The sequence below is a fragment of the Aricia agestis genome, chromosome 13, assembly GCF_905147365.1.
Source record: "Aricia agestis chromosome 13, ilAriAges1.1, whole genome shotgun sequence".
Taxonomy (NCBI): domain Eukaryota; kingdom Metazoa; phylum Arthropoda; class Insecta; order Lepidoptera; family Lycaenidae; genus Aricia; species Aricia agestis.
The window spans coordinates 8,925,244-8,950,321 of NC_056418.1; the positions used below are offsets into that span (position 1 = coordinate 8,925,244).

General features: G+C 36.7%; 1 protein-coding gene across 1 annotated transcript in view; it reads right to left on the reverse strand.

Annotated features, from left to right (window-relative positions):
* The window catches only part of LOC121733035 (glutathione hydrolase 1 proenzyme-like), a 64,638-nt gene extending 47,099 nt beyond the window's left edge, over window positions 1-17,539 (reverse strand). The window contains exons 1-2 of the mRNA XM_042123121.1: window positions 17,431-17,539; window positions 8,668-8,745 (exon numbers count right to left, since the gene is read on the reverse strand). Coding sequence (XP_041979055.1) covers window positions 8,668-8,732 — 65 coding nt within the window. The 5' untranslated portion in view covers window positions 8,733-8,745; window positions 17,431-17,539. The remainder of the gene's footprint in view (window positions 1-8,667; window positions 8,746-17,430) is intronic.
* Window positions 17,540-25,078: the final 7,539 nt, after the last annotated feature.

A 25,078-nucleotide genomic window follows, 5' to 3' on the forward strand; every position in this document is an offset into this window, starting at 1 on the left:
AATGCATTGTGTAATGTGTAGTCTTTAACAAGAAAATACATGTTTGTAAGTATCTTTTATTTTTTAGCCCCATTAAAAAAAGAAATAAATAATGATTCAAATTATAATTCACAATATTATTATGTATTTAAATGATAATAATTTGTGCTTAGTTTAGTAGTTCTCTAGTTACAGCTTGTAATTTTCTGGTACGTGGAATGTAGTTTTTTAAAGATATAAATATTATTTATCGCTACCTCGAGCACTTAGGTAATAGATGGTAATAGGTACTTACCGATAAAAAGTTATGAAAATTATGCGAAATTGAAATTACTAGCTCTATCAAAACATTATTATATTATCTAATATTTTATGTTATGTATTGTGCAATATTATTGACCGTCTAGCCTGGTCTAGCGTTAATAATTAATATTGAACGTCCGCCTTTCAATCTAATTGTCAAATAAGTTGTTCAATAAAATACTGTTATTATCTCCTTCTTCTAATATATTCAAAAATTCTCGTGTCACAATGTTAGGCCGCGTACTCCTCCGAAACGGCTTTACTGATTTTAACCAAATTTTATATGCATATTCAGCGGGTCTGAGAATCGGCTACTGGGTACATATTATATTGATAAGTGCATTTGTTGAATAAATAATAGTAAATAATTACAACTTGAGACTGACGGCGACTATTGTTTGTGCGACGGGATAGCGATGGACGTTGCCATGGTGACATACTTATTTAGTCACTTCAATAAAATAATATGGGTTAATACTTTATATGGCAAAGAAACGTTTGCCGGGACAGCTAGTCATAATATCATTATTATTGTAGGTCTAGGGGCCCGCTTAGTCTGGGGGCGATACCAGTCCGTCCACGTCGTGTCCCTGGGCACCTCCCCCGTGCCATCTTGAGCCTTTACGCGGTGACACCGGAGGGGTGGCTGAACGCCGCTATGGGCGAGTGTTTTGTTTGGCTGCGCCCGCAGTGTGAAGAACGGGCCTGCGACCCTGGGTGTCCGAGTTTTGTAGCGATGAGCAGTTACAGGAAGGAAAATAATCTCCGGGTGGGTCCCGGTCCCGATGGGGTCGGGGAATCCCATACGTCACCTTCGGGATTCCCCGTATACGGAGGGGTCCGCGTATACGGAGGGGCCACTTACTGCGAGGAGGGAAGGGAGGAAGAGAGGCGCGAAGACGCGCGAAAGTTCTAAGCCGGTGCCCCTAACCGCACCGGCCAAGGAATCAATCATCGATGAAGACACCGATTTCTCCGTGCTGCGGCACGGAGAAATCGGTGTTTTCATGTCTTCAACGGCTCCGAGCCGTTTCAGCGCATTAGGCTGCGGCCCAATGCGCTGAAATGGCTCGGAGCCTTAATCAATAAGAAGATTGCGAGTGGCGATACGGACGGCATAAGACGTGACTACTTGGAGTTCGTCTATGGCTGTCCGGTTCGCAACTACTCCACCGATCGAGACAGCGAGGTCTGTTACTCGACTTCCGGCAGCAACATGTCGCTGGCCTCCGAGGAGTCGCGGAGGTGCCGGCTGAAAGAGAGCCACCAATGGCTAAAAGTAATCCAATGGCTGAAAAGAAGCAGAGGATGGCAGCAGCGGAAGAGGCGGGGCCATCACACGCACCCGCCGCTAGCGTGCCGCCTAAAGGAGTGAAGAAGAAGAGAAGAATAAAAAAGTCGCTGGCCGCACGAGAGGCCAAACAGGCGAGGGTATGAACACCCGCCCTGTCTGGGACTGACCCCTCGTGGTCCAGAGTGGAGCCGCGAGGGAGGAAAAAGAAGGGAAAGGGAGCTGCCAAAAAGGCAGCCGCCAAGAGAAAAAAAGAAGAGGAAGCTGCGTCTGCGCAAATTACTCTCACGCTGGAGAAGGGGGTGGACCAGAGCGTGACGTACGCTTCCATACTCAAGGAGGCGCCGAGCTGGATCGACCTTGAGGAGGTAGGGATCTACCAGAGAAGGAACAAGGTTCGATTCCGGCGGGCGGGACATTTTATGACACAATAATATTTATTCCAACAAGTATGTGATTTTATTTTAGCAAGATATTTAAATTACGCCTTAATAATTCCTGTAGCAAATTCTGCACAAACACTAACGCCTTTTAAATTCTCATAGCAAAGTGTTTGTAAACCATAAGTTTCGAAATATTTTTACATTGTGCGACCATCTGATATGCATTGCAGACCAACATTCATGTACCATCGAGGAAATTGATTCCTAGGCAGTTGACGACCTGCATCATTTGGTCGGCTTATATCAATTCATTGTTAAAGCTTAAAGCTGTGATCGGTCGGATGGGTTTGACTTAACGCGACCAAATTACATTAGGTCCGCCATCTGCCTATAGCAGTGGTCCCCAATCTTTTTTTCATTTTCATTTTCCACCAACGTGGTTTGGTCTTGGTGTCGCGGGCCGCAACAAAAATTTTTAGCGTTAAAAAAATAACGTTCATCTAAATTAACGATTTAAAAGTGAAAAAACTTGACTTTCACGACGACTTTACATTATTTTGCCGGTGGTCGTTTTCAAAATGGTTTAACATCACGCGGGCCACAAATAAAGTCCCGGCGGGCCACATGCGGCCCGCGGGCCCCGGGTTGGGGATAGCTGGCCTATTGGCTACACCTAAGGATTCAACTTCTCTGATAGTACCATAAGTACCGTAAGCAGTAAGCACAAAACCCATTCTAAGCTGAATAAAAAAAAACTTATTACTTACGTATAATAGGTCAATAATAAATAATAATGTTCTTTGAACATATCCGAAAAATATATCCAAAATTCTTGCTAAACAGAGGATTACCTGCAATAATTGTATGGCGTACTATGCGTTGTAACCTACATCGGAATTATAATGCCAATAACTCAGAAATGTACGATACAGAATCGGCCAGCTGATAGTTGCAAGCGAACTAGTGACACTCACGTCTAAATGACAATGTTCTTTCTTACGAGGGCTGTTTGAAAAGTTCTCAGCCTAACATAATGAGCTATTTCACCGAGCTTTGTATTTGTAGGTATTCGATGAAAATGACATTTTCTAAAAATGATTCCTAGCTAGATCGATTTATCGCCCCCGAAACCCCTTTTATACTATATATTTTAGTTATTTTCATAGTAGGATGTCATATGGAATCCTTTTATGGGGAAACGCTGCCGACATTAATACAATATTTGGACGTAGTTAAGCAGAAAGGACTCAACCCACACAAAGTCACTTTTGAGTTATTGACGTTTGAAGTTTCAGCTTGAATTTCTTTATCACAAAGTTACATTAACAAAACAAAGAGTTGCTTATTTTAAATAATAGTTCACATTTTATTGGCCCGTCATTTATTTTTTATATATTTTGCAATAAATTTAAAGATATTAAGTGAAATGTGGGTTGAGTCCTTATTAATATTCTCAACTTTGTAGAGACAGGTATTTTTTTTTAATTTCTCAGAAAGGACTCATAACTACCCTTTGACTGGAAAATAAGCTATAAAAGAAAACAAAATAAGTTAAATTAATAAAAAGTTATGTATTTATTGACCTTGATAATAAAGCTTGTAAAAACACACAAAAAACCTTATTAAAATAATTTAAAAACATCGAAAATCACGCAAGAATTGGCGCGCAAATTAATTTCCTCCATCCTCTGGTCAAAATAGAGGGTGGGTCCGTATCCATCAACATCCTCGTTGATATTGGCGTGTCCCATAAGATAATTATAAAATGCATGGCAGTCGTCTGGTATTAAACTGCACATTGACCGAAGATCTTCAAGCTTTGCTTGTGAAATGAGTTTGCCTTGGGGCCAAAGAACTTCAAAATCTTCTTCCAAAAATTACATTATAGCACCCTTGTTTTTTTTGGAATTGATCTTGTGGCGCTACCCACAATTCGCCTAACAATCCTGCATCGTGCTATCAAAGTGGGCTTTGGCCTGACCGATACCGCAAGTCTTCGAGGGGGGAGTGATGTTGTGGTGGTACCCACAATTCGCCTAGCAATCACAATAAAAATCCTGCATCGCGCTATCGAAGTTTCGGAGAATGGCAAGATACCTATTATATACAACGTTTGAAAATGGCGTCAGTGGGTTCGGCCTGACTGAGCATGCTATCTGGCTCGGTCGAAAGATCTTCCTTTGCAGCCGCCATTCACAACGTTAAAATCTCAAAATCATCCCACATGCCTACTACAATAGCTACTACTCAAAACGAAGATATTTTCGGCCGGAACGTGAAGATCAAGGTGACAATGTGGCGGGTCCTTCAACATCGGAGAACAAAGTAAATACAGTCCCTTCACCTGAAAAGTGGGCTGTGTTCTTCTAAAATATGAAGGCGGGCCTCCAAAACTCCAAATCATCTCCAACAAGTGCAGTAGATTCTAGAAAACTGAAAGCTAAAGAAATTTATCTACCCTCTTTTAATCCGGACGAGTGTCAATTCACTGCGACACAATGGTGCGACGAGATTGAGAACATCTGGCTTTTGCCATATTTTTCATTTCGTAAAATTTGTCTCGATTATCTAAGGGAGCTTAGCTCCAACACTGTACGTGATCGTTACCCTTTGCCGCTGATATCAGAACAAATTGGATGCTCAAGCATGTTATTTTTCGAGCTTAGGGCTTCTGAGTTCCATCAAATTTTAATGGCATCCTAGGCGGACATTGAAAAACCGCGTTTATTACGCCGGATGGTGTATGGCAATATTTGAAAATGCCGTTTGGGCTTTGCAACGCACCTTCTGTGTGGACAAAGGACAAAGGGACATTAATAAGACGCTTAAAGCTTTAAAAGATAAGGTATAGTCTGTCAAGAAAGTGAAGAAACTAAAAAGTGGCAACATCGTAGTGTCATCCCTTTCAAATCAATCTATGAAAAAAGGGATGACACTTACGATGTTGCCGCTTTTTAATTTATTCACTTTCTTGATGGACTATAGCAATGGTTTATACGGACGATGTCCTAATTTTTGCAATAACCAGATCAAGGTCATGAAACTAAGGAGGATGCTCCTTCGTTTCAACTTTCATGACCTTGGTCTGGTGTTATCTGCACTATCAAATGGTTTTGCTTTTAGCTGGAAGAAAATTCGATCTATTCGTCGCATCTCAAATTCACTTGTTTGGCTTAATTATTAAACAATATAAAACAAAACACGCGTATCACCAAGTCAGCGTACGAAATAATGGCAGGGTTGCCTTATTTTTCAGTGTTATTTACCAACAAAATTTTGCCAGAATAAAAAAAAACAAATATTTAAAAGAGTTAGGTAGTTTTGAGTCCTTACAACGAAAATAACAATTGATTAATATACATTACTAATACCTATTCCAAATGTTTTGAAGGGTTTCAGTTAAATAAATAGTAACTGTGTAGTAATTACATCAATTCCTCACACAGAACAGCCTGCCTTAGTCGATTTAGATTTTTTGAAAATAATGTGCGTTGTATCTATATCCGTTTTTCAAAAATATCTCAAGCGAGTTTGAGTCGTTTTTGATAAACCAAAAAAATATATTTTGTTTTAATAAACCTATAACACAGAAACGACCCAACCTGTTTGAATCGTTTTAGTTATTTGATAGAATGACATTTCCAATCCAATCTAAATTATTAGAAATGCTCCATACGGTTTGAGTTAATTCTGATTAATCAACTTTAAGGCAATGCTCCTAGAAATACCATTACTCAGAAACAACTCAAGTGGACTGAGTTCGTTCAGCAAATTTATTTAGAGTTCTCTTCATACATGTGGGTTGAGTCGGAGTGGTAAAAAAAGTACTTTCGGTGTATATTTTAAAAATGGGGTTTTCACTACATGGTAGATTCGACCCTCAGGAGTACGATGGCACACTTAACTCAATTTAGCCCATTTTGTGGGTTGAGTCCTTTCTGCTTAACTACGTCCATTTGTGCTGCAGAAGCGAGCCATACGTTCTATTTATAAAATGTCTGCTTTAGAATCTCTGAGAGATAAATTTAAAGAAATTGGTATTCTAACTGTTGCTTCTCAATACATTTTGGATAATGTAATATATGTTAGAAAAAATTTAAATAAATTTAAAGTTAAAAGTGACATTCACTGTAGAAATACTAGAAATAAGCACAAGCTGGACATGCCAGTGATCAGACTTAGTAAAGTCAGTAAATCTTTTAAAGGTCAATGTATACGCCTTTACAATAAAATCCCAGTAAACGTTCAAAATCTTTCCATTAATAAATTTAAAAAAGTAGTCCAAGAGCGTTTGTGTGCCAAAGCTTATTATAAGGTCAATCATTTCATAGAAGATGGCACATCTTGGGAGTAGGATGGCTTCTTGCCAGGCTACTTCTACATTATTATATTATGACTTACAATTATGTATGTTGACATTGTATATAATATTAAGTTACAAAATTGTAAACTTTATTTTAAAAGAATAATTTTTCTCTCACTTTTTTGGTAAAAAGTGGAACCCGTGCGAGTTTCTTACGCCGGTTCTTCTCGCCGGGGTAGTTCCCGAACCGGTGGTAGGCATCAGGTAGACATTCTGAAAAAAGAAGAATATACAAGAATTGCTCATTTAAATAAATGTGATATTTCTGTGTGGCTTACAAGCGTATAAATTATGGCATGTCCTATATACACCATTCTTAAGTAGCTTAGAATTTAGAACTATGTAAGTTGTAACGCCTATTGTAAATTGCTTCGTTAGAAAAAAATATGAACAACCGTTGTATTCCGAAATTGTTCCGTGGAAGAGCCATGTTTTGGCACGAATGGGCCGGCTCGACCGGAGAAATAGCACGGACTTACAGAAAACCGGCACACATCGAAGTCTTCGTAATAGGGCTTTTACTTTTTGGGTACGGAACTCTCAAACTGTCCTTAGGAAAACCGGTGCCACGTTTTCCAACTAAAATGAATCCACTCTTTGCTTTTTCCCATTTTTCAGGAGTTTTGACCAATACCACAGAATAAATATTAGTAGTACCAACCAATACAACCAGTCAAAACTGCTTTTGCCTGAATCACTTAGTCAAAAGTACTTTTAACCAGCTTCATTGGGCAAAAGTTCTTTTAACTGTTATTTTAGTCACAAGTATTATTGACTAAAGCATACGGTCAAAAGTAGTTTTGACTGATTTTGCTAGTCAATACTACGAGTACTTTTTACCTGTAGCGCTAGCACGGCGACGGCGAATTATCCGTCTTTTCGCGAAGTCCCTAGACTTTTCTCGATAATTCGATTTATCAAATTATCCTACGACATAATAATATATAAAATTCTCGTGTCACAAATCACAATGTTAGGCCGCGTACTCCTCCGAAACGGCTTTACTGATTTCAACCAAATTTTATATGCATATTCAGTGGGTCTGACAATCGGCTACTGGGTACATATTATATTGATAAGTGCATTTGTTGAATAAATAATAGTAAATTATTACAACTCGAGACTGACGGCGACTATTGTTTGTGCGAGTTGCGACGGGATAGCGATGGACGTTGCCATGGTTACATACTTGTTTAGTCACTTCAATAAAACAATACGGGCGAAATACTTTATAAGTATAGCAAAGAAACGTTTGCCGGGACAGCTAGTAATTATATAATATTATTATATTGTATTATCTATGGTTGGTGTGCAAGGACACATTACGTGTAGTACAAGCGATTGGACCATCGGACAACTATCAAGCCATAATACTCTTTATTTCGTATTGTCTTTCAGATGATTGAATAAAATACTAACATTGACATCATTTATTGGGAAGATACGGATTTTTTTGTCGTCTGAGTACTAGACGCTAGAGTGACGCCATAATATTAGTTCAAGGATCCCAGTGGGTTTGGGCGCCATATTTGGAAATGACCTTGTCCTCATAGTGTGTAATTACGTAATTGCTCAATATTTTGAGACTTATTATTGCAAAAATTAGTTAGGAGTTAAAACTAATCAGAGGAGATACATACGTGGGAGAGCCATGCTTCGGCACGAATGGGCCGGCTCGACCGGAGAAATACCACGATCTCACAGAAAACCGGCGTGAAACAGCGCTTGCGCTGTGTTTCGCCGAGTGAGTGAGTTTACCGGAGGCCCAATCCCCTACCCTTTTCCCTTCCCTACCCTCCCCTATTCCCTTCCCGTCCCATCCCTACCCTACCCTATTACCCTATTCCCTCATAAAAGGCCGGCAACGCACCTGCAGCTCTTCTTATGCTGCGAGTGTCCATGGACAATGGAAGTTGCTTTCCATCAGGTGACCCGTTTGCTCGTTTGCTCCCTTATTTCATAAAAAAAAATACACAATACACATACTTACAAGGATCATGATTAATGTGGTACTTGGGTGACATTGTGTGAGTGTTTCAACTTCGTATGCAACAGGCAACAGCTGTGTTATGTCTATCGAGTGACACTTCACAAGACAATCGCATTTAGTTCCTTGGAACTAAATGCTGGTGTCTAACCAGTGAAATGTTTAAAAAAAATCTATTTTTTTTTATTATGGGCTGAAATTTCTCAGGCAACCCACTTGTAATAAATTTGTTGAATATAAAATAATACTTTTCATCCTAATAACCAGCTCGGTGAAGGCCCTTCTATGGTAGGATCCCATAATTAATCATTTGTAAATTTTTAACAAAATTACCAATATTAAAAAAAAAACGAACACTTACCCGTTTAAGCAACTGCTATCCTTGTCATCCCTTGACTCAGTGACCGTCATGCTTCGGATCGTCATTTTTTATTCTTACCTAAGAAAAAAAGTAGTCAATATAAATTTTGTGACAGTAATAATTAATTTCACTAAAATATATTTATTTTTGCAAATGAAAATGTAACCCATAGACATAATATATACTGTCGTACAACATTATATTATGTCTATGATGTAACCTATTATGAAAATCTGAAACGAACGAAATGCTTCAAGTATTACATTTTATTACTTACACATAATATATTTTTTTAAGTGACTTCCAAAAAGGAAGAGCTTTTATGTAGGCTTTTATGATGAAAGGCTGTTTTTTTTCTTCTTATTAAAATTATTATTTATTATAGGTTGGGGAAAAAGTTTCTTCGCATTTATATAAAAATTCAAAACGTTTTTTTATAAAGTTTATTTACAATTGACTAAGGTACCATTTTGTTCGATAATTTTTTGCCATCTTGTTGGTAAATATGATCCCATTACAAAAAAATTTTGGGGCTTCTGATGAAAAAACTGTGACAAGTGGCAGTCCTCTTATGATGTAAACCTGACACTGCCTAAGGAATTCTGCAACGACCGAAACAGGTAGAAATCTGAAGGTGCAAGATCAGAACTATACGGCGGATGCATTAACACCGCCCAGCGAAACTCCCGTAATTTTTGCTGAGTGGCCAAAAGATGTGTGAGTTCTAGCGTTATCATGGTGAAAAACTACACCCCTTGGCCCTTCTATTGATTAATTCCGGCCGCTTTCTGTCAACTTCTTGCTTTAATCTCATCAGTTGTTCACAGTACAGTTCAGAATCGATGGTCCTGCCTGGCGGTAACAGCTCATAATGAATAATGATACATAATCTAAGTTTTTTTAGATTCAATAGCATTTTGCGCGAAATAATTTCTGCATGAACACTCCAAATAAAATATGTTGTTCCATTGTTCAATACTTAGATAATAATAATGTGATAACAAAAATCTATGATAAAAGCCAGTCAAGTGCGAGTCGGACTCGCGCTCGAATGTTATACAGTACCGTGAAATGTCGATTTTTGATGGGTGAAAGTCAAACAAAACTAATATATTAATACTTATATATATCTATCTAAGTCACAAGTGAGATATTTGGCAATCGAGACGACATTCGAGGTATGAGAAGGCCTGAGGGCCTTTATTCTCATATAAACTTTCTCACTTGCACGCGTTGCCACTTGCCGCCTACCCGGGGTGCAGGTACACATTCTTCCACTTCGAATTACAAGAATTGGGACCCAGACTTAAGCCTCTGATTTTCAATGATTACGAACCCTATGTGGGTTCCATAAAGGTCATATCAGGTGTAAGATAATTGTGAACCGAGCAGCGACAGGAAATATACAATTTATTCCGAGACACGGTACATTAAGACTAGAGATTTATGTTATATATTATGCTGTGTGTTGTGTGTCTGTCAAACGCCTGGCAGTCACAAGGATCCACATAATACCAGGGATCGTGGTACAGTTATCCTGTACCAAGATCATTACCTGAGTGGAGTCCTATTCAACAACTTTTCGCACTGCACTGCCTTATACCGAAGCACTCAATCCGTGCCGTACCACAAAAATATTATGTACCTACTTGTGTAAATTATTTGTAAAATTTTGTTTGTGTTAAAATTCGAATTAAGTGTTCTAATTTTTTTTTACTGATAAGTATACCTATTATGTGGTTAGGCTTATAGTATGCATGTCTTTTTTTTTTTTCTCTGTCTTGATTGTTGTGTGCTTTGTTATATTGTAGTGTACTGTGAACTTTGTTGAATAAATGTTTATTATTATTATTATTAGATTTGATCTTGATTCCATTACGCTGTCATTACACGCTCCGACCTGTAAAATGGCTATAATATCTAGCTCAAAAGTGAGGATTTATTACATGTATAGGTTCTAACTTTGAGCTACATGGAAAGTCAGATAGAAACAAAAATATAATATATTGAACCAGATGAAGCCCGCAACTCCGTTGCGCCAAAATTCGTTTTTCGCTCGGGAACCGTAAATTTTTTCCGGATAAATGGTATCCTACGTCCCGTTCCCAAAACTTCAAGTACTTATACCAAATTTCAGAAAAATCGATTGAGCGGTTTCGGCGTCAAGAGGTAACAGACAGACATACACACTTCCGCATTTATAATATTAGTGTTACGAACTTACGACACATAGTTCCATCTAGCGTCAAATCAGCGGAACTACTCGGGGGAACACTGAAATAATGCCTTCTTCAATCGGCAATTTGTATGGGTATGATGACGCATTTTTAGACTGGGTTGCACCAACTAACTTTAACTTTAACCTTAACTATAACCACAAAAATTGACAGATGTCGTATGAGAATATGGGGTGTTTGGACGCCATATTTAACTTTAACTTTACCCACGCCTCTGGTGCAACCCAGTCTTAGAGTTCCCAGCATTGTTCGCATAGAAAAAGTTGTTCATTTTGACGGGCTCATTTGATGGTTTAAACTTTAAAGGATAACGGTGTTCATCCAAACAAGCTGTAGTATATTTTAGGCTCGTTGTTATTGTGCATGAGATTCTTAAACATTTTATGACCGGTTTACACTAATCCAATCCAGCAATCCAACCAGCGCTGGATTGCTACTGGAATAATCTAAACGGGCACTGGTATGCAGTGCATTTTTAAATGTAATTCCAGTTCATTCCAGTACAGGTCAAGTTTTCAGTAGCAATTTGGTTTAATGTAAATCTGCTATTATAGACATAATAATATATTCAGAATCTAATAACCTTAAACAATATTTTTGCCTATATATGCAAAAATAATTTTGTACTGTAATTTAAGCAGTATTTAACCCACTCCTTTACAGACGGCATAACAACGAAAACACGCAAAAACCGCGTTCATCTAAAATTGTAATTTTTCATGCAAATTGGCCGGTTAATTATTTTTATAGCAAATGAATATATTATATATACATTCAAATAATAAATCTTGTGTTGCATATTATTTTTAATTGTTATTATTAGATTTTATATTAAATACTAGCTGTCCCGGCAAATGTTGTTTATGATTATAAAATGATTTTCCCTGTTTTCCTGCTTTTCTCTTGAAGTTTTTTATGAATTTTATTTTCTATAGACTTCACGGAGCACGAGAAATTTCCAACGAATGCAAAACCGTGGAAATCGGTTCGTGCGTACTGGAGTTATAGCGTCAGGAAGAAAAACCCGACTTATTTTTATATATTAGATTAATAGTGTAGACTAGTTGGCCCGGCATACAGTTTAACGAAATAGCGAGAGTCATACATAAAATATTTAAAAATAAAACATCAAACAATACATACAACGACGGTGTTTTGATCCCACATTTATAAGCAAAGATTGATGATCTAATTATTCAATTAAAGCATGATCACATGATACCAACGTAAAGAAGCGTGTTCACTATGCGTAAGATTTAAACTAAAACCAGGTCATACCAGGTGACCCGGTGAACTTTGTATCACTTTTCTCCTAACATAAATCTTCCCTGTACTTCCACGAATATTTTAAGACTAAAATTTGGGAAACCGGTTCACCGGTTCTCAAGTTTCAGCAAGACTAACAAAATTGTAATTCTCCTTAATTATAAGGGCCGATTTTTCAATCGTCAGATAACTTTGAAATTTTTTACATTATGTCAAAACTCCAAATTTATTATTGGTAAAATAATTTATCGGACGATTGAAAAATTAGCCCTGAATAAAAATGGACTTTTTTTGTAAAGACTACTACCACTTATTTTAATTGTACTTAATATTAATTGTTATAATAATATAATTACAGTTTTTGTAAACATTATTTTTGCATACAAATTAGACGTGTATTTTTCTCGAATAAAAAGATTATGATCAAAGTTTATTGTTAATAAAATTCTGTGTAAAACAATACATATTATAATGTAACAATTATTATAGGTAAACAATTTTTATTCTAATAAACATAACTAACATTCTAAAATGTAATATTAGGTATAATATTAAGTACATAATTACATAATTGTATAATTACATAATTGTATAATTTAATATTAAGTACTTATGTAAAACAAGAGCGAAGCGAAAAGGAATTTAACATTCAGCAATTACTTTAATTTTACTTTTTACATAATTTTACTTTACATAATGTTACTTTAATACATAATATTATGAACAAAAAGTCTACCTTTTATCTAATGTCCAGCGGTGGAAAAATATTTGAAGATACCATGATCTAAAATCGACAACGTGAACGATATCGAATCCCGCCTCATCAATGAATAAACCTCAGTATCTCAAGTACGACGAATACACGAATTGTGAACAATTCTAAGAATTTCGTGTGTCGCTATTTCCGTATATATAACATTGACGAGAAAAACCCGCGGGGGATTCCTAATTTATTGACATAATCATACCTATTATATTTTAAGATGGTATGCTAAACTATGTTTTATTAAGGTTGGCCTTGGGTTGCACCAACTTACTTTAACTATAACTGTCACTTTAACTATAACTTTAACTACAATACAAAATGTCAAATCTTTGGTTAAAGTTAAAAATGGACGCCATCAAGACGCCATTATTTAACCATAACCATTGAGCTCGACAAGGCTATAAATGCACGTGGCGAAAAAAGAAACTAACGCTGTCATCATAGAAAAACGCCATTATTGACAGTTCTCCTTTACCAGCAGCGCCCCCGCCCACGTTCTTAAAAAGCCTTGGCAGACCAGCAATGTCTTCTGTCAAATTCTGTGGTCAAAGTGTAGGTTAAAGTTAAATTAGCCTTAACTATAACCATAACTTTGACCATAACTTTAACTTTAACCACGCCTCTGGTGCAACCCAACCTAAGTCATTCTTATTCGTTTATCCATTAAATACGTCATGACTTTTGAGTTACGACATAGTTAAAATTTTAGGACCTTACGTTAAGGTGACGCCTTGATAATTTGGCTGCAGCGATATCGATTTTTCTCAACAATGACTAAAGCTAAGAAATTAAAGTTCATTGTCAGTATTCATCATGTCTTTATCTTTGAATTAGCCATAGCATAACACGATTGGTCAACTTTTATAACACAGAATAATTAATTAAAAAGACGTCTATAAAAACAGGGATTCTAATTTTGCCAACAGAGGTTCCAAAATTTGAACATGGTTCATCAACTATAATTATTTACCCATAGCTTAAGTATATATATTTATGGTTTTTAAATTACGCGACAAAAACCATTTTGTCGCTTACGCCCCTTCCATTTCTTGCTATTTCATTTCTTGTTTTTGTTTATGAGAGGCCGGGCAAGCGATCTAAAACATTTCCAAAACGATATTTTACTTTAACGCGGCGTCACCTTAATGAAAATATTTACACTAAGCTTACACTAATCTCTGATGCTGTCTAGGCTGTCTGTCTTTTTAAACTTTTCAAACAAAGATAGCTATATAAAGTAGGGTAATACGTGGGTAAATATTTTTATTAAAAAATACCCCTAGGCTCGAGCTGCCGTACTCAGAGAGATTTAATGAAGATTTTACTTCAATTAATTGAACAGTTTGACAAAATATAATGTATGGGGCTTATGTCAAATAATCATTTAATTACAGTTAATTGCGGCAGTTAGTTCACAAATCTTGATACAGGGTGTAACAAAACTATCTGATAATACTTTAGGGTGTGTATGGGTCCTCTATGGGCTATATCAAGTTCGCTGTGACAGTAGCAGCGCTAAAAGTCAACTTTTTTAAAAACTTTTGTAAGTATGGGAAAATTCATGACGCTCGGGCGCTTACAAATCACAAAAAAAATTTGCTCTTTCAGCGCTGCTACTTTTACAGTGAACACGGGACTCATACTCTCCCGTAATAAGTATTATCATTTACTTTTGTTACACCTTGTATATTATGCATCTAGATGAGGCCCGGCCCGCAACTCCGTTGCGCCAAAACTCGTTTATCGCGCGGGAACCGTACATTTCCGGGACTAAAAGTATCCTATGTCCTTTCCCGGGACTCAAAGTATCTCCATGCCAAATTTCAGCAAAATCGGTTCAGCGGTTTGGGCGTGAGGAGTAACAGACAGACAGACAGACAGACAGACTGACAGGCAGACGGACAGAATAGTAAGGATTATGTCGTCTTTGAAAAGACATTTAGACTTATTATCGTATGCCAATATCGTATGCTATAAACTAGGCTTGACAAATGTTAACTTTCTAGATAAGACCTGCATAATGCAATGCTAGGACGATTACGTGCATACTTAGTAGATAGGCACTTGGTAGTTAGCAGATTAACGAGTAATTCTCATAGGTCCTGGTTAATTCATGCTATGTAATAGGAATTAGTAAATGTAGCACCTCCATCGTGGGTATCGCAGACACAATAGATTTTCAATCGTTATGCGGCAGCCGCCTGCCGCTTGGGATTGATGGGTTTCCATCAGGCGACCGGTTTGCTCGTTTGCCCCCTTATTTCATAAAAAAAAAACTGTAATTTTTCGGGTAAAAACTAAAAAGTATTCTCAAGTGATTAAGATCATGCAAAGTCTCTTCAAAGTTTGCTGTGGACTTTTGTAGTTTCGACGTCAGCCAATCAAGTTAGTAAACTGATAAACTTCTGGTAAAAAACTCAGAAACTGTGCATTACCTAGTTCTTCCTGCAGGTTAGGAATTCCTGGGCAGTTGCTCACGGAATCGTCTGAAAATTCATACTAGATCCATACTAATATTATAAATGCGAAAGTGTGTCTGTCTGTCTGTTACCTTTTCACGCCCAAACCGCTTAACCGATTTTACTGAAATTTGGCATGGAGATACTTTGAGTTCCGGAAAAGAATATAGGATACTTTTTGTTCCGAATTTTTTTTTTATTTCTGATGATAGGCACCAGTGTAGTCCCGACGTTCAGAGAATATTTGAAAAAAAATATTCGGAATAAAAAAATTAAGTTTGAGTTTGAAAAAAATGTACGGTTCCCGCGCGTTAAACGAGTTTTGACGCAACGGAGTTGCGGGCGTCATTTAGTTTTATATAAAATTCTCGTGTCACAACTCACAGTTTAGTTACCGTACTCCTCCGAAACGGCTTTACTGATTTTAACCAAATTTTATATGCATATTCAGTGGGTCTGAGAATCGGCTACTGGGTACTTTTTATATTGATAAGTGCATTTGTCTGTCTGGCCACATCGCGAGAATGACAGATGGACAATCCTAACCACAAATTGGCCAGGCCCTGGCGGCAAAAGACCTAGAGGCCGCCCGAAAGAACGTTGGGTAGACGAAATCAAAAAATACGCTGGGAGTAACTGGACAAAGAAAGGCTCTGCATCAAGGAAAACTTGGAAAATTTTGGAGGAGGCCTATACCCGACAGGGGCCTTAACTTTATTTACTTTACCTCTTAAATAAAAATATGTACTTACTTATTATGTTCATCAAAATTATGTAAAAATATTTTTGTAAAGTTAAGGATAATAAAGAGGCTTTATTATTATTATTATTATAAGTGCATTTGTTGAATAAATAATTGTAATTTATTACAACTCGAGACTGACAGCGACCATTGTTTGTGCGACGGGATAGCGATGGACGTTGCCATGGTGCCATATTAATTTAGTCACTTCAATAAAATAATATGGGCGAAATACTTTATGGCAAAACAACGTTTGCCGGGACAGCTAGTAGGTAACAGACAGGCAGACAGATCACAGACGAACTTTCGCATTAATAATATTAGTATGGATATTGGATAGGCTAGTACATAATAAACGATTTCGTCTTTTTCCGCAAAACACAATTAAACTAACAGTTGATAAGCCGCTGTGGTCAAACGTAACTAATCATAACTATAACTAACGAATCCGTTTATGATCGATTTTAATTGGTATAATCCGAGTTTTGTGCATGCAAAATCGATATTTCACGCAAATTCTACTTTATGTATTATACAGTGTGTAACAAAAATAAGTGATAATATTTTAGGGTGTGTACGTCTTCTTTGTAGAGAGTTCACTGTGAAAGTAGCAGCGCTGAAAGACGAAATTTTTTTTTCTATTTTTGGCCCGAGCGTCACGAGTTTCCCCCATACAAAAGTGAAAAAAAATTTTGATCTTTCAGTGCTGCTACTTTCACAGTGAACTCTCTATAAGAAACACGTACACACCCTAAAGTATTATCACTTATTTTTGTTACACCCGTATATTAATATATACTTAGTTTGAATTAAAATAATCATTTAAAAAAATGTTTCACTAAATCCTATACTAGTAACATCGCTAATAATATTATTATCATAAATACGAAAGTTTATCTGTGTATCTGCCTGTTACCTCTTCACGCCCAAGCTGCTGATCCGATTTTGCTGAAATTTGATATGGAGGTACTGTAAGTCCCAGGAAAGGACATAGGATACTTTTTATCCCGGAAAAATGTACGGTTCCCGTGCGATAAACGGATTTTGGCGCAACGAAACTGCGGGCGTAATATTCTTATCATTCAGAAAAGTTTCAGATCATAATTATTATACAATATTTATATAATATAATATCATAATTTTATAATTCAGTACATAAACATAGTATTACTACAATACCTTAACTGTTACGGTTAAGCCATCACTTGAGGTGATTGGCATAACCTATATTCAATCAATTACCATAACAATAGCATAGAAAACTTCAATGGATAACAACAATCATTCACTTACTTATCGACAAATCGAATATCGCACAACACCATTCACATTGAATATCGACTATGTCCGGTATCGATAATTTTTAAAACATCGAGAACCATCGATGCACTCAAGCGCACTCGCGCCGATCACAGAATCAACTGACGACAGTCGCGTCTTTACTCTTGGCTCTTGACTCTTGGGTCAGTTTTTTCGCCCGCAGGACAACAGGTTTAGGATGATATAACAGTTAACTTTTGTCCTTGAGTGTAGTGATATAACTCATCCTTACATGTGACTCCTTACATTATAAATGCGCAAGTTTAACGCTTTAACGGTTGAACCGATTCAGATGAAATTAGGTATGAAGATACTTAGAGAAACGGAAATGGATAAAGGATAGTTTTTACTGTGGAAAAATGTACGGTTAACGCGATAAACGAATTTCAGCAGATTAACTTGCGAGTTACCGGCATCGTCTAGAGCAGCGGTTCCCAAACTTATTTTGTCTACTGCCCACTATGAGAACTATTTATGTTTTAGCGCCCCCATTGTTTCAATTTAAAATGCATCCAGTAGTGCCCTAGCACGGCCACCAGTAGAAATGCGAAAATATGGATATTACTGTGGATATAAACTTAAGGTAGCGTTCCGATCTTTTTTCGTTCACAAAAATTCAATTAAAATGCCACTTTATGACAGACTAGAGTCCTAAAAATTCAAATAATATCCTACTTTATGACATTTGCTATAGTCTGTCATAAAGTGGCATTTTAATTTTTGTCGGTAGCAATTGGCCGCGGTAAAGAAGAAGCCTTTAGTTTATTTCCACAGTTTGTCTATACTTTCGCATTTCTACTGGTGGCCATGCTACAGCTACAGATGAAATAAATCACCCCCCCCCCAAGCCTCTACACAACGCCCCAATTTTTTCTGGGTCCCACACCGCCGGCCTTCAGACCTTCAGCGCCCACAAGGGGGCGTTATTGCCCACTTTGGGAAAGGCTGGTCTAGAGTCTAGACTCTAGTTACTACTTTTTTGTAGGTAATATTATACTGTTCTTTAAAAGCAAAGGACAACCAGTGTTTAAAATGTAGTTCAAGATAATGTTTTATGTGCATTTCGTGCAGTAAAAACATGAATACGACACCGAATATTAACTTTAACCTTAAAGTTAATGCCTAAATTTTCCTTTGACTCTATCTTCACCAGCCTTTTTATATTGCTACCAGAAGTAGGAGTCAATTTACTGATAAAAACAATATACGTACTGTATAGCTAGGTCAAATCCGTTGTCTTCATCTCCCATGTACTTACTACTTACCTAAGGGAGATCGCAGACGACAGACTTTTTGTGCGAATCGAGTCTGCGGCGCACATACAGACGGAATGGCGCGGCCATGTTTTCCCAAAATCCCAAAGTTTACTAAAATTTCATGCAAGCAGATCTTTTATGGTTATTGGCTATAAAAATATTTTTATTAATAGCTTAGCAAGAAAATACAAAAGATTAACGGGTACTTCAGTGTCCAAAGATAAACGTCCTTTTACAATGTAAAGGAGTGAGCACACTGAGACGGGCCGTGATGGGGCTCAGCGTGCCGGGGCTCATCGCAAAAATCCGCTTCCATACAATTTGTATGGAAGCGGATGCGCGTATCGCACATTGTGTCGGGGCGCAGCGGATATCCGCTTCCATACAAATTGTATGGAGGCGGATTTTTGCGATGAGCCCAGGCACGCTGAGCACGGCCCGTCTCAGTGTGCTCACTCCTTAAATGTCCGCCACACATTTAACTTTTTAATGAAGAGAAGCCTTTTAAAGTTTTACTCCATATTCCATCCGTCTTTCCGTCCGTAGCACATCCGTTTAGCAGTTTTTAGGGTTCCGTACCCGAAGGTTAACGTTGACCCTATTACTAAGACTTCGTTGTCTGACTGGCTGTCCGTATGTCCGTCTGTCCGTCTGTCTGTCTCCAGGCTGTAACTCAAGAATGGTAATAGCTAGCAGCTAGAGAGTTGCAATTTTCACATATTATGTATATCTGTTGCCGCTATAATTATTTTTTTTTAAACAAAATAAAAGTAATATTTAAGGGGGGCTTCCATACAACAAACGTGATTTTTTGGCCTTTTTTGCTCTATTTCAATAATGGCAACAGGCAGGTTCTTGAATTTTTCACAAAGTCCTCAGTTATATGTATACTTTGATATTTAATAGTAATATTAAAATAAAATAAAAAAATAAGCGGGGCTCCCATACAAAAAGCACATTTTTTGGTCTAATTTTACTCTTTATTAGTACGGAACCCTTCGTGCGCGAGTCCGACTCGCACTCGGCCTTTTTTTTTTATTTTTGTAAAAAACTGCCATAAGGACCAAGACCTTATTATACCTACCGAGGAGGGTACACACCTACTTGGTAGGCCGTAAGTGTAATCAAGGCATAAGGGAGGATACATCTGTTGTCTCATCGTCTTCAAGATGTTGGAACTTGGACCATACGTCTGACAGCATCAGAAATTTTATGGTTTCGTTGATTTAACCACGAAACGCTAAATCAAAAGGTTACTGAACCGTCACTGTTACATTTTTCTTTTCTCTTAGCAATTTCGCAAAAAAAAGAGGAGGTTCGGTTGAATAAATTATAATTATTTTTTTATTAAAAAGTTGAATTTTTATAAGACTCATCGTAGAACTACTAATATAATTTTGTTAGTAAGGTAATCTTAAATAATATGCTCAGTATTTTTCGTCCTTTCGGTCAAGGGGGAAACTTCCTAATTATAGTACTTCGTATTTTTTTAAATTTTATATTTTTTTCCTGTACGTGCAGACTGCAGTCTAGATCAATATAAGCAGCGGCGTTGCGGTTGAGTAGGCTTCACAATATTTAAACATCGCGTGACAAATAGGACACTGGCCAAGTAGCGTCATTTTAAGCGGCTGTTTTTATGGTCACATAACAACAAGACGATTAAGGGTTAGTTAACAGTTTACATTGCAACGCGCGGCGATGCAATACGAAGTACTGCCTTTTTCAATGTTGAATGGCTCATTTAAAAACTTCGACGTTGCAAATTGCAATGTGAACTGACCCTAATATAAGCCATACACGCTACGGTCTACCGGGGAGGTCACCTGTGCAGGTGTCAGTCGAAAGAATTGATTTTCGATTTTGCGCCGGTCACCTGCGCAGGCTCAAACTGCACAGGTCTATTCCCACACACATTCCGATCTACCTGCGTAGGCATACCTGCACAGGTGGACCTCTCCGATAGGCTGCATGAAACATGTTTAAAATTACTATATGCCACAAAGCCCACGTGACTTAAATACAATTTCTATTCCATAATCACACTTCACACTATCCTACTAAAATTTTAGATTGTCTTTAATATTGTGTTGTGTGATTTTCAAAATAAACATATTCTTATTTTATCTTAAATATTAAAAAGGCGAAAGTTTGTGAGTTTGTATGTTTGTTACTTCTTCACGTCTGCGGGGCTAAAATGGTCGCTTTGAAGAATCATGATATGAATCATAATATGATTCATTTTTCTAAAATCGCAAAATGCAACTCTGCTTGCAATTCATTTCTGTATTTTTGTACTGATTAGACATTTGTCAGTTTGACAGTTTTGACAATTCATTTGCTGAATTGATTGAAAGGAATTGCTAAATGTGACCATTTTAGGCCCGCTGGAGTCGATACCCTGGATTAACACATATACTACTTTCTGTTCTGTTCTGTTCTGCGGAAAATTATTACAATTTATTTTCCCTAATAAGCCGCGGGTAACGCCGCGGGGCACAGCTAGTTCATAATTATTGCAATCCAGACTGTTGAAGCATATTAAACAGGGATATGATACGTTTTGCAATTATAATCAGTTCAGGTAAATGAAATAGTTAGAAGCGAACAGCGATAGGATGCACAATGCGATTATGCAACCAGATAATGTCGGTTTTTTAGCCAGCTGGTGTGAATCAAACTATTTACGACATTGCACGACCAGTCCACCTATAAGGATCACGCGAAGTAGCGTAGTTTTATGAGTGAGTATACGTAAGGGAAAAAAATCTATACATATAAAACTCAAAGGTGACTGACTGACATGGTGATCTATCAACGCACAGCCCAAACCACTGGACCGATCGGGCTGAAATTTGGCATGCAGGTAGATGATATGACGTAGGCATCCGCTAAGAAAGGATTTTGATCAATTCTACCTCTAAGGCGTTAAAATAGGGGATGAAAGTTAGTATATAATAATACTTCTTAACGCGAGCGAAGCCGCGGGCAAAAGCTCGTAAAAATATATTTCCGTTAAAGTAATGGCGAGAATTTTGTTTTTAAAAATAGGAATTTCAGTTAGATTCGAATCGCATCTTAAAAATAGAAGGTACAAAGTTGAAAACATGAATATTCATGGAATCATTAGCGTGAAGTCGTTAGATATACACAAGGTCGGCGCAATATTATATTGTTTAAATAAATAATAACATTATTATTTAAAACTAGCCATATGAAGAAAAAACCTATTTCGATCAATATGAATGTGAATAATGTAGGAGTACGATAATGTTCTTCGAGATTTTTCCGATATCGAATTTAATAAATAAAGAAGGAAATAAAACTTAATATTATTTAAAAAAGGCTTGTATTTAAATCAATATCTGTATATTCCCTTTTCTCGATCAAAATATTTGAAAGTTTCACCAAAAATACTGACTTGCACACTAATTATGCACCCTAAATAATGCGAATTCAGCATACTATTTAAAGTTATTTGCGAAACTGTTTTACTGAACGAATAACTATTATTAAAATAGTATATCTAACAATTCCTTAGTTCAACAAACATACTACAACTTTTTAAAGAAAAACCATCACCTAAATTACTTTTAGGAGCATCATTTATTCTAAATAAAACCCAATTTAATCTGTTATATTCATATAATTAAGAACACATAAAAAACATCAAGTGCTAAATTAACATGGACTAAACTGTGGCACAGTGAATGGTAACTCAGTTTATAAACAATAATAATAAACAATCGGCAAAGAGCGAGTCGGATTCGCGCACAAAGGGTTCCTTACCGATATATTGCAAAATAATTAAGCCTCCGGCTTAGAAATTGCACTCTAAGGGTTGACAAGCTACTAAAGAAAAAAAAAACTGGCTTCAATTATGAGTCGACGGAGCCCCGCTACGCGGAGCTCCTACTTCTGGGTGGTTCACAAAAAATAACCACGATGGCTAACCTAACCCAATCAAGTCGTATTGGGCCAACATCGCTATTCATTATTTAAGAATCATTAATAAATTTATTAACCCATAATACAATTACAGTAGTGAATTTTGATAATTTTTCTTAATTTTTATCAAGAAACCTTGAATTATATAGTTTTGGAATCATAAAATCTTTCACCATATCTCATCATAATTACCAAAAATCTTTGTCGCTAACATAGAAATAGATCAAGATATATCTGTGGTCGCTAAAGAGTAAAGAGCGAGCGCAAAGGAGTGAGTGCGGCGTTAGATGAGGACTGAGGAGGCCCCAACATGTTTTTCAGTAAAACAGAGAAACAAAAAGAAAATAAAGTTAGGTTAAAAATATTTTAGTTGCACGATTTGTCAATTTGTAGACTTGTTTTGATAATAGAAATTGATTTTATTGTGGTGCACCTTTTGATATCGTTTTTAGAAATTCCGTTGTAAGATTGTCCAATTTAGAGTGCAAGTTAGTATTTTTGATAAACAATTTAAATTTTAGTTTTACAACTCCGATGTATGAACCATATTTTTGGTGTGAATTCGGTCTCGTTTTGTATGATGTTTAAGTTTTTTTTGAAGGACATGTTCAGTTAATCAATTGTTTTTTTTATGATCAGCATTAGTTTTTCTGGTATGCATTCAGTTAATTAGCGGAGTTAAGGTAGTGTGCTGAAAAATTATTCTGATGTGCATTTAATCCCTTTAAAAAAGACAAAACTGGCTTCAAAATTTTACGTAATAGAGAGTTAAATTTCCTTATCTCAAAAACTACTACACCAATCCGCACGGCAAATGTTAACAACAATTTTAACTAGATAATTGGGCATAATATCTTTGTATCTCACTTAGAAACTATGCACGATTATCAGCGAAGCGAGCCCTAGTATATCCCACAACCTGAGCACTTTTGTTGAAAAAATATCACGCCTATTGATTTGTGCTTTAACATAGTAATTTTTATTTATATGTAGATGTGTTATCATCAGTCAGTCAAGGTTTGGTTACTATTATTTTATAAAAAAAAACTGCCCTAAACATTATTACCACGCATAAAAACTACGCGAGCCCTCACAAAGCTCGGCTTTTAGCTAGTTCGTAGAACGAATTCCGAATTCATTTGATGATGATGAGGAATCCAATTAGCAGTTTATTTGTGAACAGCAAAGGGATCCGACAAAAACCAGTCACGTCCCACTGAAAATATATGGCGAATACCTTCGCGATAATTTTCACAGAGAGACATTATTAGAACCCCTATTCCACTGTTTTAGTGCTACATTAATGCAGCGTTTCTTAACCGACTTACGAAAAAAGGGTTAACTATGATAGGATATAAATATATTTTTTGTTATATGATATCAGTAGTCAGTACCTACCTACTAGTGGTAGGCATCATATTAGTTTCTAAGTTCTTTCTTGGACGTTCAAAAAGTGTATTCATGATACATAATATTATCTATTTTATTTTATATATTATATAATATTAATACGCAAGCGAAAAACTTTGTATCCCTTTTGACGAAGAATGCGGAAACCTAGATGAATGAAATTTTGCACAGTTATAGTTTATATGGTGAAGGAGTGCATCGAGCTAATATTATTTTTAAATTATGCGTTTATCATAATTTTTTTTAACAAATAAACCATTACACACACTACAACACACACACTAGGAAAATGACAGATTTTTGAGTGACAAGCATACGAATTACGAATTATACTCTTTTATTTATGGTTGAAGTCTGTTGACAAGAAGGTGACAAATAATTATTGAAAATGGATTATAGTTTTTATTTTTTATTTTAAGTCATTGATCAGTCATATTTTTTCAACTCTTGTCTCTGGGACTCAGCTGATCTCAAACTGGCCGTGTAAGCATTGTCTAACGGCGGTTCCCAATATTTGATCTATCTCTGGTTTGGCCTTACTAGAGATAGGAATAACTCACATTAGACATTAGAGACATATATTTTATGTCAATTGTGAGCTATTCCTATCTCTAGTAGTGCAAAACCAGAGATAGATCAAATATTGGGAACGGCCGTTAGACAATGCTTACACGGCCAGTCTGAGATCAGCTGAGTCCCAGAGACAAGAGTTGAAAAAATATGATAAAGTCAACATTTTTTTACAAATTATAGGTAGTAAGCCTAATGTTGTTGAAACTAAGGTCGAATTTCGATCATTGGGCGATCTCTAGTATTTATAAACTTATCTGATAGTACAACGGTACGCAGCGAGTGTTTTCAATATTTGACTTGACGGCTGACGGCTGACACACACAAAGTGCCACCTGATTTGAGGTTTCAAAAAACCTCAAAAACTGTCGATAGTAATTTTTCGACACTTTCCACCTCCCACCTCCACCTCCCACCTTCCACCTGCCACTGCTATG